General features: G+C 23.4%; 1 protein-coding gene across 2 annotated transcripts in view; it reads right to left on the reverse strand.

The window, feature by feature from the left end:
• LOC126910473 (galanin receptor type 2) overlaps positions 1 to 14,575 on the reverse strand; it is a 54,878-nt gene that overhangs the window by 14,960 nt on the left and 25,343 nt on the right. For both annotated transcript variants that reach the window (XM_050693078.1, XM_050693077.1), the window contains one exon: positions 7,201 to 7,448. In XM_050693078.1, the coding sequence (XP_050549035.1) occupies positions 7,201 to 7,416 (216 nt within the window). In that variant the 5' untranslated portion in view covers positions 7,417 to 7,448. The remainder of the gene's footprint in view (positions 1 to 7,200; positions 7,449 to 14,575) is intronic.

The raw sequence follows: 14,575 nt of genomic DNA on the forward strand, positions 1-14,575 counted from the left end.
GCCGATTTATCAAATAACTTGTTTTGAGCTAACCACAGAAAAGCTAAGACCTGTAAGAATATTAGAATTCTGAAAAAGAAGTGAAATTATTCTTTTATCCCTTTGAATACGTAATTAAATATTTGAAAAGGTTTAGAAAAGACAAGCAAGAACTTTAGAAGGGATTTTATATATTTCAATAGTTAAAAGTAAATCCGCATTGAACTTCCTACCATATGATACCTCATTAATTTACAATTCTAACGGCTACGCGAACCGTTAGAATCCAACGAACCAGCAGAATTTTCAATGAAATAAAAATAATATTAATAATTTGTTTTTTTGGATTAGTATTTCTCGACCCAACTCTTCCTCTCTAGGTATACAAATGTTAAAAACTTCTGAAATATTGATTAAAAATCTGTTATCGACTTTCCATTTTCTTAGTTGGATTAAATCATATTGGTTCCTAGTCCTGTAAAAAAATAAATTTAACACCCTTATACAAAATATCCAAAACATCTAAAATATTTCATAATTTATAAATTGTGAAAAATACGTATCTAAAAGTAACCAAAAAAAATTTATCAATATTATTTTTATTCCATTGAAAAAAAATTCTGATGACCCTGTATGTACTCATAAAACTTAATACTAAATTTTACATGAATATTTCAATATTTCAACTTTTTTCCATTTAGTGGTAAATTATTATATGTTCTTAAAATAACACATATTAAATATTAGTTTGTTTACAATACACAAAAGTATTATATAATTAAGTAGACCGATCAAATTTTATAAATAAATAATTTAAAACCTATAGACATTGCTCAAAAGAGACTTTATTCACTAAATTAAATTTATTATTGACTTTTGAATTTGTAATAAGTTTTATTTATTTTAGCGTGCAAGACGGACAGTTATTTTGAATCATCATCATCTCCTATTAATTAGAATAGCCTCTACTCTAACTATTTCAAGTTGACTCTACCTTATGATGATTTAATAGAATTTTTACACCATCTGTCGACCTGACGCAACCTCATTATGGCTGAGGGAACCAGTAAGAGGGCAATTTGTTTGTCACTCTTAAGTTCCCGTTTTATCACTTATATGAGAACTAACAACAAACAGTGCAGCTGAACATCAGTGCTGAAGCGGTGACTGAATGATTTACTGTGACACATGACGCTCCACACACAAATTATTCGAATACCAAAAGAGATCATTAAGATATTTTATGTATGTTACTCTTCCCTTAAATAGGAAAAAAATACGTGATGAATATTGATTTGATAACGTTGGGTCATCATTCTCATTAATGTATATTATGACCTTCACAAAACAAATATAAATAATCTAATAATATAATTGTAATCCACACATAATATGATATGTAACTCTTTCATTAAATTATAATGAAATAGTTACATATCATAGTTACCTCGCACCTTCCCAAGGAGGCATTTGGGAATTTATGTCTTATAATAAAAAAAGCATTGTTTTTTTTTCAAGGATACCATATTCTTTTGAAAATAAATGTTCTAAAATATAAACAATTTTATTGTAGCACAATATTACATTGTGTATACATTTTTAAATGACCCACCAAAAAAAATAAATCAGTTATGATTAATATTATTAGTTACGAAAAAGTGAAATATACTATAATGTTGTCGAGATAAAAATGATAAAATTTCAGAATTTGGTATTAAAAATAAATTGAAACGTTAGTTTTCTTTTTATAGTGATAAGAAATTGAATTTCTAGATAATTAAAAATCCTAGTGATTTAAAATATAAAAATGCAAGATAGTTGTTCAGTTGCCTTTATAAAATAGTAAATTTGGTTATCATTTTTAAATTAATTTATTAGACTTATATAATCTTTTAATTATCAAACAAATGTATACGAACATACACACAAATAAAAATTAATTTTTTTTAAATAATATTATCTTATTTGGTTTGTTAAATTTAATGATGTAACTTTTAGGATACTTTTACGATATTATTATGCCGCCAGGTGCATAAAGTTGTAAAATAACTAAATAAGTAAACATTTGTTGTGTTTGAATATGTTCATATCGTTCAAATTCTAGAATTTGAATAATTTAAAAGTACAATTATAGTACAGTTTTGTATAAATACATTATTATATGAAATAGAATTATATGATATATAAATATAATTTAGAATTAGGATTTAGAATGTCACAAGTAATTATTTTTCATAATTCCGATATTTTATATTTTTTGAGTCATAAATGGAAATCACAAATTGGTCAACACAAAATATTTTTTGTTTGAGTCTTTTCTTATCATTATAAACTATATTTGGCAATATTAATGGTTTCTAGAAGTATTATTGTTTAGAGGAAATGATTAATCGATAAGTAATTATAAAGACTTCATACTTATTTAAACTAATTATTGAGATATAACTATCCAAGAAAGATATTTTATGAATAACTATAAAAGTGAGTGTATTAATTCATAGAGTTTTTATGTTTGTAGTAAGTAATAGAAGTGTAATAAATAATGCCCAAGAAACACAAATAAATGGTCAAGCTATTAAAATATAAAAATATAATGATAATTAACCGACTGAGAATTGGACACTCCCTTGCGACTCATGAATAGTTACTGGGAGAAAAAGAGGATCCAATATGAGAATGATCTGGAACTCTTATCACAATAAAACATATTCCAACAGAATGTATTAAGCACGAAAACCAACGTATAACAACTCTGAGCACCTATATGAATCATTAGGACTAGGAAATTTACCAAAGAGACCAAATTAGATAAAGAAATATAAATTATATTTGTAAATATATCTACAAATACATTATATATTACATATTTCTTATTTTAACTATAAATAGTAATATTAATTATATATTTTAACTAATGGCCTAAGATGCCGAAATTGTAATGTTAAAGGCATTATAATAAAAAATACGCGCAAGATATAATTATAAAATTATAATAGATTCTTGAAGAAGACAATAGATTTACGAGAAAATAATTAAATATTATTTGAAACAGGAAAATTAAATAAGCATTTAAAATTTTAATTTGCATTTAAACTTAACATAAAGTTTAAAGTTTATTTGCGATAATCAAACTTTGTAGCATTAACCAATTCATAAAAGTTTTGTGTTAATAACTATAAAATAATTTAAAACCATAAATACTGTATTTGGCAGTACATATTATTTCCAAAATTAATATTTAAATGATAACTTATTTACTAATTAAATAAAATCATTTACAATATAAAAACTGTAAAATTTAAAACTTTTTTAAAAGAAATTATGTTTTATTTATTTTGGTATTTAAATATACTTCTAAAAATTAATTATATATGTCTCCTCCGAGAAACAGAAAAACATGACTTTTTTTTTAATATATTATTTCAATGTCATTACCTAAAAACCAGTTAACCAATATTTTTTTTCGATTTTGTAAGTTAATTTGCACTATAGAAACGAAAAAAAATTGAATGATATAAAAACACCATGGGTCAAACTACTACTTGTATTTTAATGGTATAATTATATTAAATAATATATAAATAAAAATCAAATTACAGCCCTAAAAAAATGGTTTAAATAATTACAAATATTTATGAAAATAATAATTTTATATTTGAAATGTTATGAGAACCATTGTCACGTGTTGATAATGTTTTATTAAGAAATAATATTAGTGTGTAAAATTATTTTGGTATATATTATTTTGAATATATATAGGGTGTTCAGTAAATAAAGAAAAGGGTTTTTATTGTTCTCTATAGTAATAAATGACCTGTTTCTTACATTTTGAACATTCTGTATATTTTAATAATCAAGTAAATTATATTATTTCATAAGTTAGAAAAAAACAGACTAACTTAGTTATAGAATACTTAAAGAAAAATCATATTTATTAAGATTTGATTAAATAACTCATATCATTATCACAATGTTAAAGTACAAATTAACCTAAAATATGTTTTAAAGCATATTCATACATTTTATTAATTAAGTAATTACAATGTAATTAAATAATAATAGTTTCTCAAACGATTTATTTAAATTTTTTCTATAAGCTTTGGACGTTTACATTCTTTATTAAAATTCAATACAATATAATTTATTATTTTGTTTTTTACCAACATATTTAACAATATGTTATATTATACATCGTTCTAAAAATATTGTTAACATTTTATACCATATACAAAATTGGTACCATTTTAAATTAGGTGTTATGCTGAATCATTAATAAACTCTAATTTTAGGTAATTATATTTCTGAAAAAATGCATTATTTATTTATTTTAATGCTATATTTCTACTTAGGTAAACATGGTTAACTGTTCTAAATAGTAACTACTCATAATTACTTAAATAATATCTTAATATCTATGATTGTATTAAAATAAAAAACCAGCACCACACACGTTATCAAACGTGTCAAGATATTTAGTATGGTTATATCCAAAAATGAAGACAATTTTTTTTCTTAATTATTCTCATTAATTATTTTGATCCTCGTTAATTAATTATTATTATTTATGTCATGAAATTAAAATTTTTATTCTTCATATGCCATTGGTAGCTAAAACTTTTATTTTATTAAGGGTAGTCCCTTTCTTTTTAATATACTTATTGGATAACTAGCACTTAACTTTTTTATTATTTCTTTTAGTAAGAGGGGTAAATGGTAAATGGCTTATTAACTCCCTCCTTTTATATGACTATACAATTCAAATTAACATATAAGCATAAATAATTGAAAAAAAAAAATAGGAATAGAAAACTATAACAACACGAAAACTGTGAAATTTCAAACCAATATTACATTTTTTGTTTAACCTTAAGTGACGTGAGTTGAAAAAGTTAACTTGTTATTCAAAATGAAGCTATTTTAAATTAAACATTTTTAGGTGAATTCCCCCATTTACGGGGAATGAGGAAAATTTTTTTCAATTTTCGAGTATAATTTATTTAATTAGATACACTTTGTAATCTTTTGACGTATCGTCGAACAAAATTGATTCAGTGAAACTTGAGAAAAAGTAATGGCAAACACAATATATATATATATACATCTATGGTAAATTAATACCTTCTCAGTTCGCATCGAATCTAAAAACATTTTATATGATATTGATTCCCAATCAATATATTAATCACTCAGTTTCGTTTTTTTGTTTGAAAATTTATAAATTTTAAGTAAGTAAAATATTCGTATGTAAAGAAATATATGCTGTTTTTCACTGCAGTATATTTTTCAATAATTCATTTATTAAAACATATTTAGAATATATTTAATATATATTTTCAAATACTTACGAATAGTAAATTTTATTACTCATAAGTATTTAAAAAATATCTTTCTATAACTTGTGTCTCATTCTTGCAATTAGTATGATATTGCAAATATTATTGCTCATTTTTATAAAAAAATATATGTTTTTGCAGTAGATATGCAGCAGTATATTATTGCCAGCAATGCAAATCATATATTCAAATAAATTCATAATATATAACTTTGTTTGTAGCTTGTTGAATACAAATTCATAATTTGTGAGTTTTTTATTGTTCACTACAGCGGGTATGCCCTGAAGTTCTAAAAACCTATTATTATGTAAAAATACTGAAAACATACAATTATGTTTATCTAAATAGGCCAACAGATAGGTAAAAATATCTTATCTATTTTTTTAAAAAAAATTATTCAGAAAGCTTTTATTTTTATTTATACAGTTATATCTTATAATATAAAAGTATTTACAGTATTTGTAAATAAGTTATTTTGGCATGAATTATATAAATATTTTAAAATTCATAATTATTAAAATTTAATTTAAGTATTTAACACGGTGTGTGAATCTTATTGCAACTATTTTGTAAAACTATAAGTATTTATTTTTAAACTTAACATAATAAAAATTAGTTTACAGTAATAGTTATCAAAGATTTTAATTTAAAAAAAATTATAAGCGAACCATCTAATTAATTCATTGTTTAATTAATAAGCACTTAACGATAAACGAAATTTAATCTGATAGATTGAATGTACGGTCATCTTTTACTGACGTTACAGAATTGTTTATTTTATATAATGAAATTAGAAATTAAAAGAAATTTTAGAAAAGATGAAAGAATATCCACTTAGTGTTCACCATATATCTAAATTAAGTTTGTTTTTCCATAATAATTGTAATATTGGATCTAAGAAAAAACGCATTATTGAAAGATGTGATGTATATCAAAAATTAATATATTTATCATTTTTTAGTTAAAAGTTATTACATTCTTCTTCTTCTTCCTCGCCTTAATCCCAACTACTTGAGCGTTGGCCACCCCTTATCCTAAACTTCCACTTGATACGATCTCCTACATCATCTACGCTCACATCAGCCGTCCTCATATCGTATTTAATAACACCCCTACATCTCTTTATTGGTCTTCCTCTACGTCTTCTTCCTTCAACTTCATTTCTATAACTGTTCTTATAGCTTCCAAATCTTCTCTTCTCATAATATGACCAAACCATCAAAGTCTATTTTATCTCATCTTATCCACGATTGACGCTACACCTATACTCCATCTTATATGCTCATTCCTTATCTAGTCATTCCACTCATCCATCTAAGAATTCTTATCTCTTCTACACTCATCCTCTACTCTACTTTCTTATCAACCACCCAACTATAGTTAAAAGTTATTACATTACAAATATCATAACTTTTTATATAGACGTAGAAAAAATATTTGGTTATATGGATATATGCTTAAATAGTTTATAAAAATAGTCATGATATTTTTAAATGTTTATCAATTTATTTAAAATGTTTTCTTTATTGTAAAATATTCGTTACAGGGTAACTGAAAAATTCTGTTCACGGACTGGCACATTAAATTTCAATTTTTTATATTTCAAACGAAATCAGTTCCATTATACAGCGACCACAATAATCCCTAGCTAAAATAGCTCTAAATCCTGTCTGATATAGTAGGATTTTTTTACTACATTAACTAAGAGTTAAGCCACTTTTCAAGTATGGGCGTAACCGGCTTTAATCACTAAATTTGTTGTTTCACAAAATTAATGGAATTAATTATAATGAATAGCAAATGTAATTAAAAAAATATATCCATTATTGTTATTTTTAATTCTAAGTGATAAATATCTAAAAAAATAGCATAAAATAAAATGGCTTACCCGTATTGCATCTATTATGGAATGAGACAATCTATCGGGCCAGTACCATAATGTTAACGAAAGTGGTGCACTTATTAAGCAAACTAAAAAGTCAGCTACGCAAAGATTCAACAGCAGTAAGTTACTGGATACTTTTTGGCTAAACGATAGACCAAGGAAGACAAAAAGATTAGCAGCAGGCCCAATGAAAACAATCATAGCCACATTAACAGTCATTGTTGTTGTTATCAGGGTCTCGTAATCATCTTCTGAAAAAAAAAAAAAGAAACAAAGTTGCTGTTACTATTACAAATATGAAGTTTAAACAATAATAAAAATATTACATTAATGTTTAAAAGTTTACTAAAAAGAGGTTCAACTTGGATAAAAAACGTAAAGTTCTTGTCTAATTGTTTATCACTTTCAACGTTTTTTACGTATTTGAAATACTACATCAATAAAAACTTTAGAATTCAAATTTTTTAAAATTACAACTTTTGTTGTCTGTACAGTCTATTAAGATTGAGTTTAACTCGGAAATCATAATAGTGAATTGTAAATAAAACAAATATGAATTGCAAATTTTATTATTATTAATTAGATAGATACTTAGTGATTATACACAAATATATGAGAAGAATGAACATACGTGACAACAATATGCGATGAAAAATCGACCACATAGTAAACTTCTAATAAGTTATGAGATCTTGTCAATCAACAAATGAAATAAATGTGTTTTCATAATGAGTTAATGAGTATTACTTATTATTTTGTAATTTACACATGGAAAAAAAATATGCAATTAAGATAGTTGGATAACTAATTACTCGATTGATCCAAACATTTATTTAGTTATTCCAACTGTACTTATACTTGTCATTATATTAAAATAGATATATTCTCTTATTTTTTTTAAGTTGCAATGATTAATATTTATTTATTTTTTACATCAGCATATTTGGTCATTATCATAGAAAAAACGCATGGAAGCTAAAGTAGTTAAGAGTAGTTTAAAAACTTTTTTAATACGTTTCAATTTATTTAATTTGACCAATTCACTGTCAGTCGTTACGACCGATTCACCTCAATTACTTAAATGCATGACGTGGACCAGATGTCGGTGGGCTAGTCAAGGGAACTTTAAGATTGATCCGTTTCAAAATAATCACGTTTCTTAATACCACCACAAAGTATTCGCTTAGTTTTTTTATAATCTTTTTTAATCAGTTTGGTTTAAGATATTAATGGGTTTCGCGTTATTGTTACAAAATATTATTAATTAAGATATTTCAAACGCCAAATTACTATAGGTGCAGTTTATGTTGATATATATATATATATATATATATATATATATATATATACGTCGTTGTAATCTATATAGACTTCTTATTCACAAATTAGAACATATATTGTTATGAACAATAAGCATAACAATCAAGGTATTTTCTTTGTAAGATTACATATAGAATAAAATGTACGACTAATGTGTCGTATGACCCTAGTTTTTCTCAACTAACTTTGTAACTTATTATCTAAATTAAGAAGGTATGATCTGGTTTAAAACAAAATAGTGCTCATTAAATAATTTTTAAAATAATTAGATTTAAATAGACTGTTTAGTGTATAGGGTATTCAGTAAGTAAGTAAACGGGTTTCTAATATTTTCATTGATTATAACAATTAACCTGTTTCCTTACTTACTGAACACTATATATAACGAGTGATGGAAAAATAACATATTTTATTTTTCAGTTGTATAATATAAAAAAATATTAGGACTTTTATGATTAAATTTTATTGTAAAAACATTTATGTTGAAACAATTATACTAAATAAATAAAAAAAAAAATTCTTAATAACAAATGAATCACGATCATTTAAGAAACAACAGATCAAAAAATATTATTTATAAAAAAATTATTTAAAACTCTAATGAAAACTGTATAAAACAATAAATACAATTTCAAATTTTTTTTATTCACCAAATTTTATTGATAGAAATAAACCTTTTAGACTTTATCAAGTCATAAATTTGAAAAACATAATGATGGACTTGTCCATCATATTATTTTATTTTTTTTGCTTCTAGTATAAAATAATAATTTTAATTAGAAAAATTCAGTTATTTTATAATATTCGAATTTTTTTTTGTTAATAGTTTGAAAAATTTTTAAGGTAGGGCCTTAAGGACTAAGTTGCCCAAATATGAAATGAGCTTCCCAAAAAATATTGAAATATAATCTTAATGTAAGGTAATAGCCTCGCAGATGAAGCTTAACATAATAATAATAAATTATTATAAATACACTAGTAATTGGCGTAACCAGAGATCCACAAAACAAATGTTCCCAAATTACCGCAATATTTTTTTTCAAAATAAATTGATGAATAAAAAACATCTCTAAAATATAGGTTTGTTGAAATTTTTTCAACTATGTAATTTTCTCTTAAATCACATTCAAGTGAAATCCCTTTTACTTTCTCAAAAATCCTGGCTACGTCACTGACTAAAGTCAATTACACAATTAAATCATCAATTTAAAGATGACAAGTTCATTTTTTTAAATAAGAAGAAAACTTGTCTCGAATATATTATATTTCTGTAGTAAAATGTAAATTTTATACGTTATATATTTGATTTTTGGATTATCGAATTTGACTTCATTTTACAATTAAATATTTATTTACAACTTTCTAAACAAAATGATGAAAACAGATATATTCATTTTTAGCAGTAACAAAATTTTTAAAAATTACACATTTTCTTTAATTTTTTAAACAGTAATATAGAAATTATAAGTACAATACACATCTAAATCTTTCATTAATTGATAACTCATAAAATTGCATATAAAACATTTAATAATTTTGATCGATAATGTATAATAGAATACTTATAATTTATAATACAGTATATAATATACGCAAAGTGATTTTTTAAATGCTAACCACTAATATTTTTATTAAATAACAACAGTTATGAGAATATTTTTTATTTAATTATGAAAATGACAATCTATAATAATTTTTGACCTATTATTCCAAAAGTTATTACGATTCTATAGTTTGATTGGGGGATGAGACATAAATATGACAATTTTCTTTCATGTTCTTCCCTCCTTCTAAGTATAGAAATATTCATAACTTCCGAAATATTATTATAAACATTTCTATTTAATATTAAATTCTATGATTAGTTTAAAAAAAATGTTATAATTATACAGCTGATTTTTTTTAATCTTTTAATTTTGTTAAGAATTAAAAATGCACAATAATAAAAACATAACATTCAAGTAAAAATATTTTTGATAATGCGATAAATAATTATTGATAACTATGTATTAATGAGTTACTTTAATAAAATATCAAAGATAATAAAAATTTGATTATAATTTTTAGTTAAAGTAAATTATATTAATATAAATTGTTTCCTTTAATTATTTTTGACTAAGGAATTATCTAGAAAATGGAGCAAAAGTCTTGAACTTCAATATACGAGCATTGAATATATTCATAGAACTATTATTTACCCCCAATTAATTTTTATTTGTTCAGAATACTATCTTGAAAAATGATCTATAAAGATTCACAATAACATATTTTTTTAAATTACTTATAATATTTCTACTTTTATACATCTACGAGCTCAAAACAAGCTTCAATAATTTCTCTTTTGTTTGTAAAGACACTTCAAAATACAACATTAATTTTTTTTAGTGAAAATATAATTTATAACTTAATTATTATAGTAATCAGGACGAATATTTAATTAACCTTAAGTTTAATTTATATTTTTATACATAAAAAATGAAGGGTATGAAATTAAACACTGAAATCTCCAATAAGAATATTAATCTATTGATTTCCTTACATTTATAATTACTGTCATATAATTTTATTAGAACTTTTACTTCATTGTGGTGTATTTAATCACCATAAAAGTAACTTTTTATAGTTTCCACTATTATACCATTTTCCTATTGATCTAAAATCAATAATAGTTAATAATTATTAACTATAACATGTATATTAGTGAATGTACAAGGTGGTTCTTTTAACAATAGCCACTCGATTGTCTTAAATTAATGATTATGTTAAGAAAATTCTATTGGGTATTCTTTAGTTTCATATATTTCTCCATTTATTAATTATTTATATTTTTTCTATAATTTTACCCAATATTTACCAGAAAAATTGATCAGCATTAAAAAAATCATACTGTATACTCTATATTTATATCATAATAATTTAATTATACCTAACAAATGTTTCATATATTAAAAAGTATTTTTTTATCAAGTGAAATTATTTTAAAATCTCCATAAATATTTTTAAATGTAATAGACTTAAAATTATTTATATTAATTGTGTCAAGTAATTGAATGTTAAAATTATAGTTAAGTCAGTATTTTTTGCTTGTGGATCTGAAGATACGTATTAGCACCAACGTCATACACTTTTAATAGCAATAAATGGATATTAAGAAGGCTATTGGACCTTTAACTCCTCTTAGCTAAACCTTTGTACTAAAATAATAACTATCTTTTCAAATGCACGAATGATAATTATTTGTATTTATGTATGATATTATAGTAACTTGCATAAAATATTAATTTAGTACTTACTACGACAATTATGTTAGTCAATAAATATTTAGTAGCATATTTATATTCTATGTTACATGTAATTTTTATCGTTAAAATCAATCACGTTAGCACTAATCACGCAATTAAAAGCAAGTCCAAAAATATCCAAGTATGTTTTTAACTACCAGACCAATTATTACAAAAATTAACACTCAGAAGCAATAAGTAATTTTCATTGTTTCTTTAGTTAGAACTCTAAAAAAAATTATATTAAAACTAAAATTATTGCTGAATGATATAATGAAATCTATGCATAATTACAATAACTTGATAAAATTTACAATTTTATGTCACAATACGTAATTTGTATGGAAATTTCACTCACTTTTGTTTTTATTAACTGAAGTAGCATATTTACAAGGTGAAGTTAAAAAATTACCTGGATCTTCCTCTATATTAAATTTTTAATTATACTACTGATTAACTATATTTGAATGACAAATACATTAATTTTCCAAATAGTAAAATTATTAATGTTAACTTCAGTGCTATATGAGAAGGTTTTTTGCTGTATTATATTGATTTACAGTTCATAATGTTTTAATAGTAACATATTCAAATGTATTGCAATTTTTTTTGTATCAAAATTTTTTCGTACGAATCTTAAAATTTCTGATTTAACTATTTTATCTAGTACGCTAATATGTTATATATATTTTCATCTGTTATGTTTTTATTCGTCTTTTCATGTACTATGAATTTCTTCTGTGAAATGTCTAATACAACGCATAAAATCTATTAACTTGACCTAGTAAAAATATTGTACATTGACTTAATTAAAATTATACAAGTTATCTACCAACGCGTATCGAAAATATCATATGGCAGATAAATATATGTTACTTAAGGTCAACAAACCAGTCTCGCTCGCAATAGAAAAAGTAAACAGATACGAATAGATATTTATAATAAACTCAAAATTTTTCATAACTTTGAATAGTTTTAGCACTAAAATGTATGATTCACATTTAAAACTAATTGAGTCACAACTTAAAGGTTAGGTAAATATATAATAATTCGATGTAGTATTGTTATCATCATAACAGTTTGACACGATAATAATTTTAATTGGAAAATTTAACGTGACACGGAACACTAATATTCCAAAATTTATATATTTTTTAAAATTTATCTGTTTAGTAATATTGGATCCATAGTAATATATAATAATATCCTCATATTTACAAAAGTATAATGTCCAAAATTTCAAGGATAAATTAAAAAACAAAAAACTGGTTTTGGAAAAAGGTAAAACGCCTATAATAAAATATAAACATCAACTAAGTATACTTTAAAATCATACCAACCTTATTAAAAATTTATAATGGGAAGTACATGTCCTTGACACATACCTCTGATCATACCAATTGGCTATTTTAACATAATAAATATAATATTGAAAAATCCCTTTATCCTTATAATTAAACAACAAGTATCAAGGTGTGATTGATACTTTTCATTCTAATGATTTAAAAATTTTGTATCTATTTTTTCTTGTTTATTTGAATTTAAAAAAAAAAAAATATTTGCTAATTATTTTTACAGAAAATCATATAACATCAATATGTAAAGTTTGAAATTAGTAGTAACTTAATATCAATGCTCATTATCAAATACTATTATAGTAAAATTAATACAATTATTTTACTTAGAAAACTGTAAATGAATAACTTCTGTACATTTATGTAAAAAAAAATATTTTTTTAATTAATATGATTAAATATAGATGAACTTGTTACTACTACCGAGAGATTTATTGAAAGTGTTAATGGTTTTCAATGTAAAATGATTAAATGGAAAACATTTGATTAATAATTAATACTAAACTAATTTTATAATATTAATATTACTTATTAATATTAATTAATAATTAATACTTTATGAGTTGTTAAAACGAATAATATGTTTTCGAATAAAGGGAATAAAGGATTAAAATTATTTCGTTTATTTTCCCATGTGTTCTTAAACAATGTGTCAGTATTGAACTGATTCTGTGCACCAGGATGGCGAAAATAACCAAGTCACCTATACTGATTATATAGAGTGTTCAGTAAGTAAGAAAACGAATTTTTATTTTTCTCATTATTTGTAACAACTGGTCTGTTTCGTTACTTACTGAACACTGTATAATTAGGAGATAGAAAATTCGGCTGGATGTAGTAAACTGTAGGTCAATTAATCAAGTTTACTTTCATGAAATATCCGTTTGCAAAATCTAATGGTCTCATTTACTTACGTTGTTCTACAACACCACTGTGCGGATTCCTTAAAATATTTTTTATGCCCTTTTTAAAGATATCCCACCGTGCACTTTTTTGCCAACTTCGGCATTTATTATAATTATTTCAGTACTGCAAGATTTATTTAGTATATATTTAGTTTGTATTTTGAATAGTTTAACAGTGATAATTTTTGTAATTTCCATTTACACTAGTTAAACTGATTAGTCGTACAATAGCTAAAATGGATTTCAATATAGTTGGATTATTGAAATATTTAATTAGGAGCTAGACGAAGAAAAATAATTGATTACGGTAATCGTAAACATTCTGACTATATTCACTATAGGAATCTTTTTGAGGATTAATAGGTTTTTGTAGAAATCATATAAACAAATAAGTATAATTTTTATCGCACTAGAAACTAGAAAAGTTACACAAATCTTCTAAGTGACCCATTTCATAAAGGAGATTAATGGAGTACATCTGCATAGACAGCACTTTTCACAATATTTATAGGTATTA

This window comes from Daktulosphaira vitifoliae, unplaced genomic scaffold, assembly GCF_025091365.1.
Source record: "Daktulosphaira vitifoliae isolate Bord-2020 unplaced genomic scaffold, ASM2509136v1 Scaffold_1, whole genome shotgun sequence".
Lineage (NCBI taxonomy): Eukaryota > Metazoa > Arthropoda > Insecta > Hemiptera > Phylloxeridae > Daktulosphaira > Daktulosphaira vitifoliae.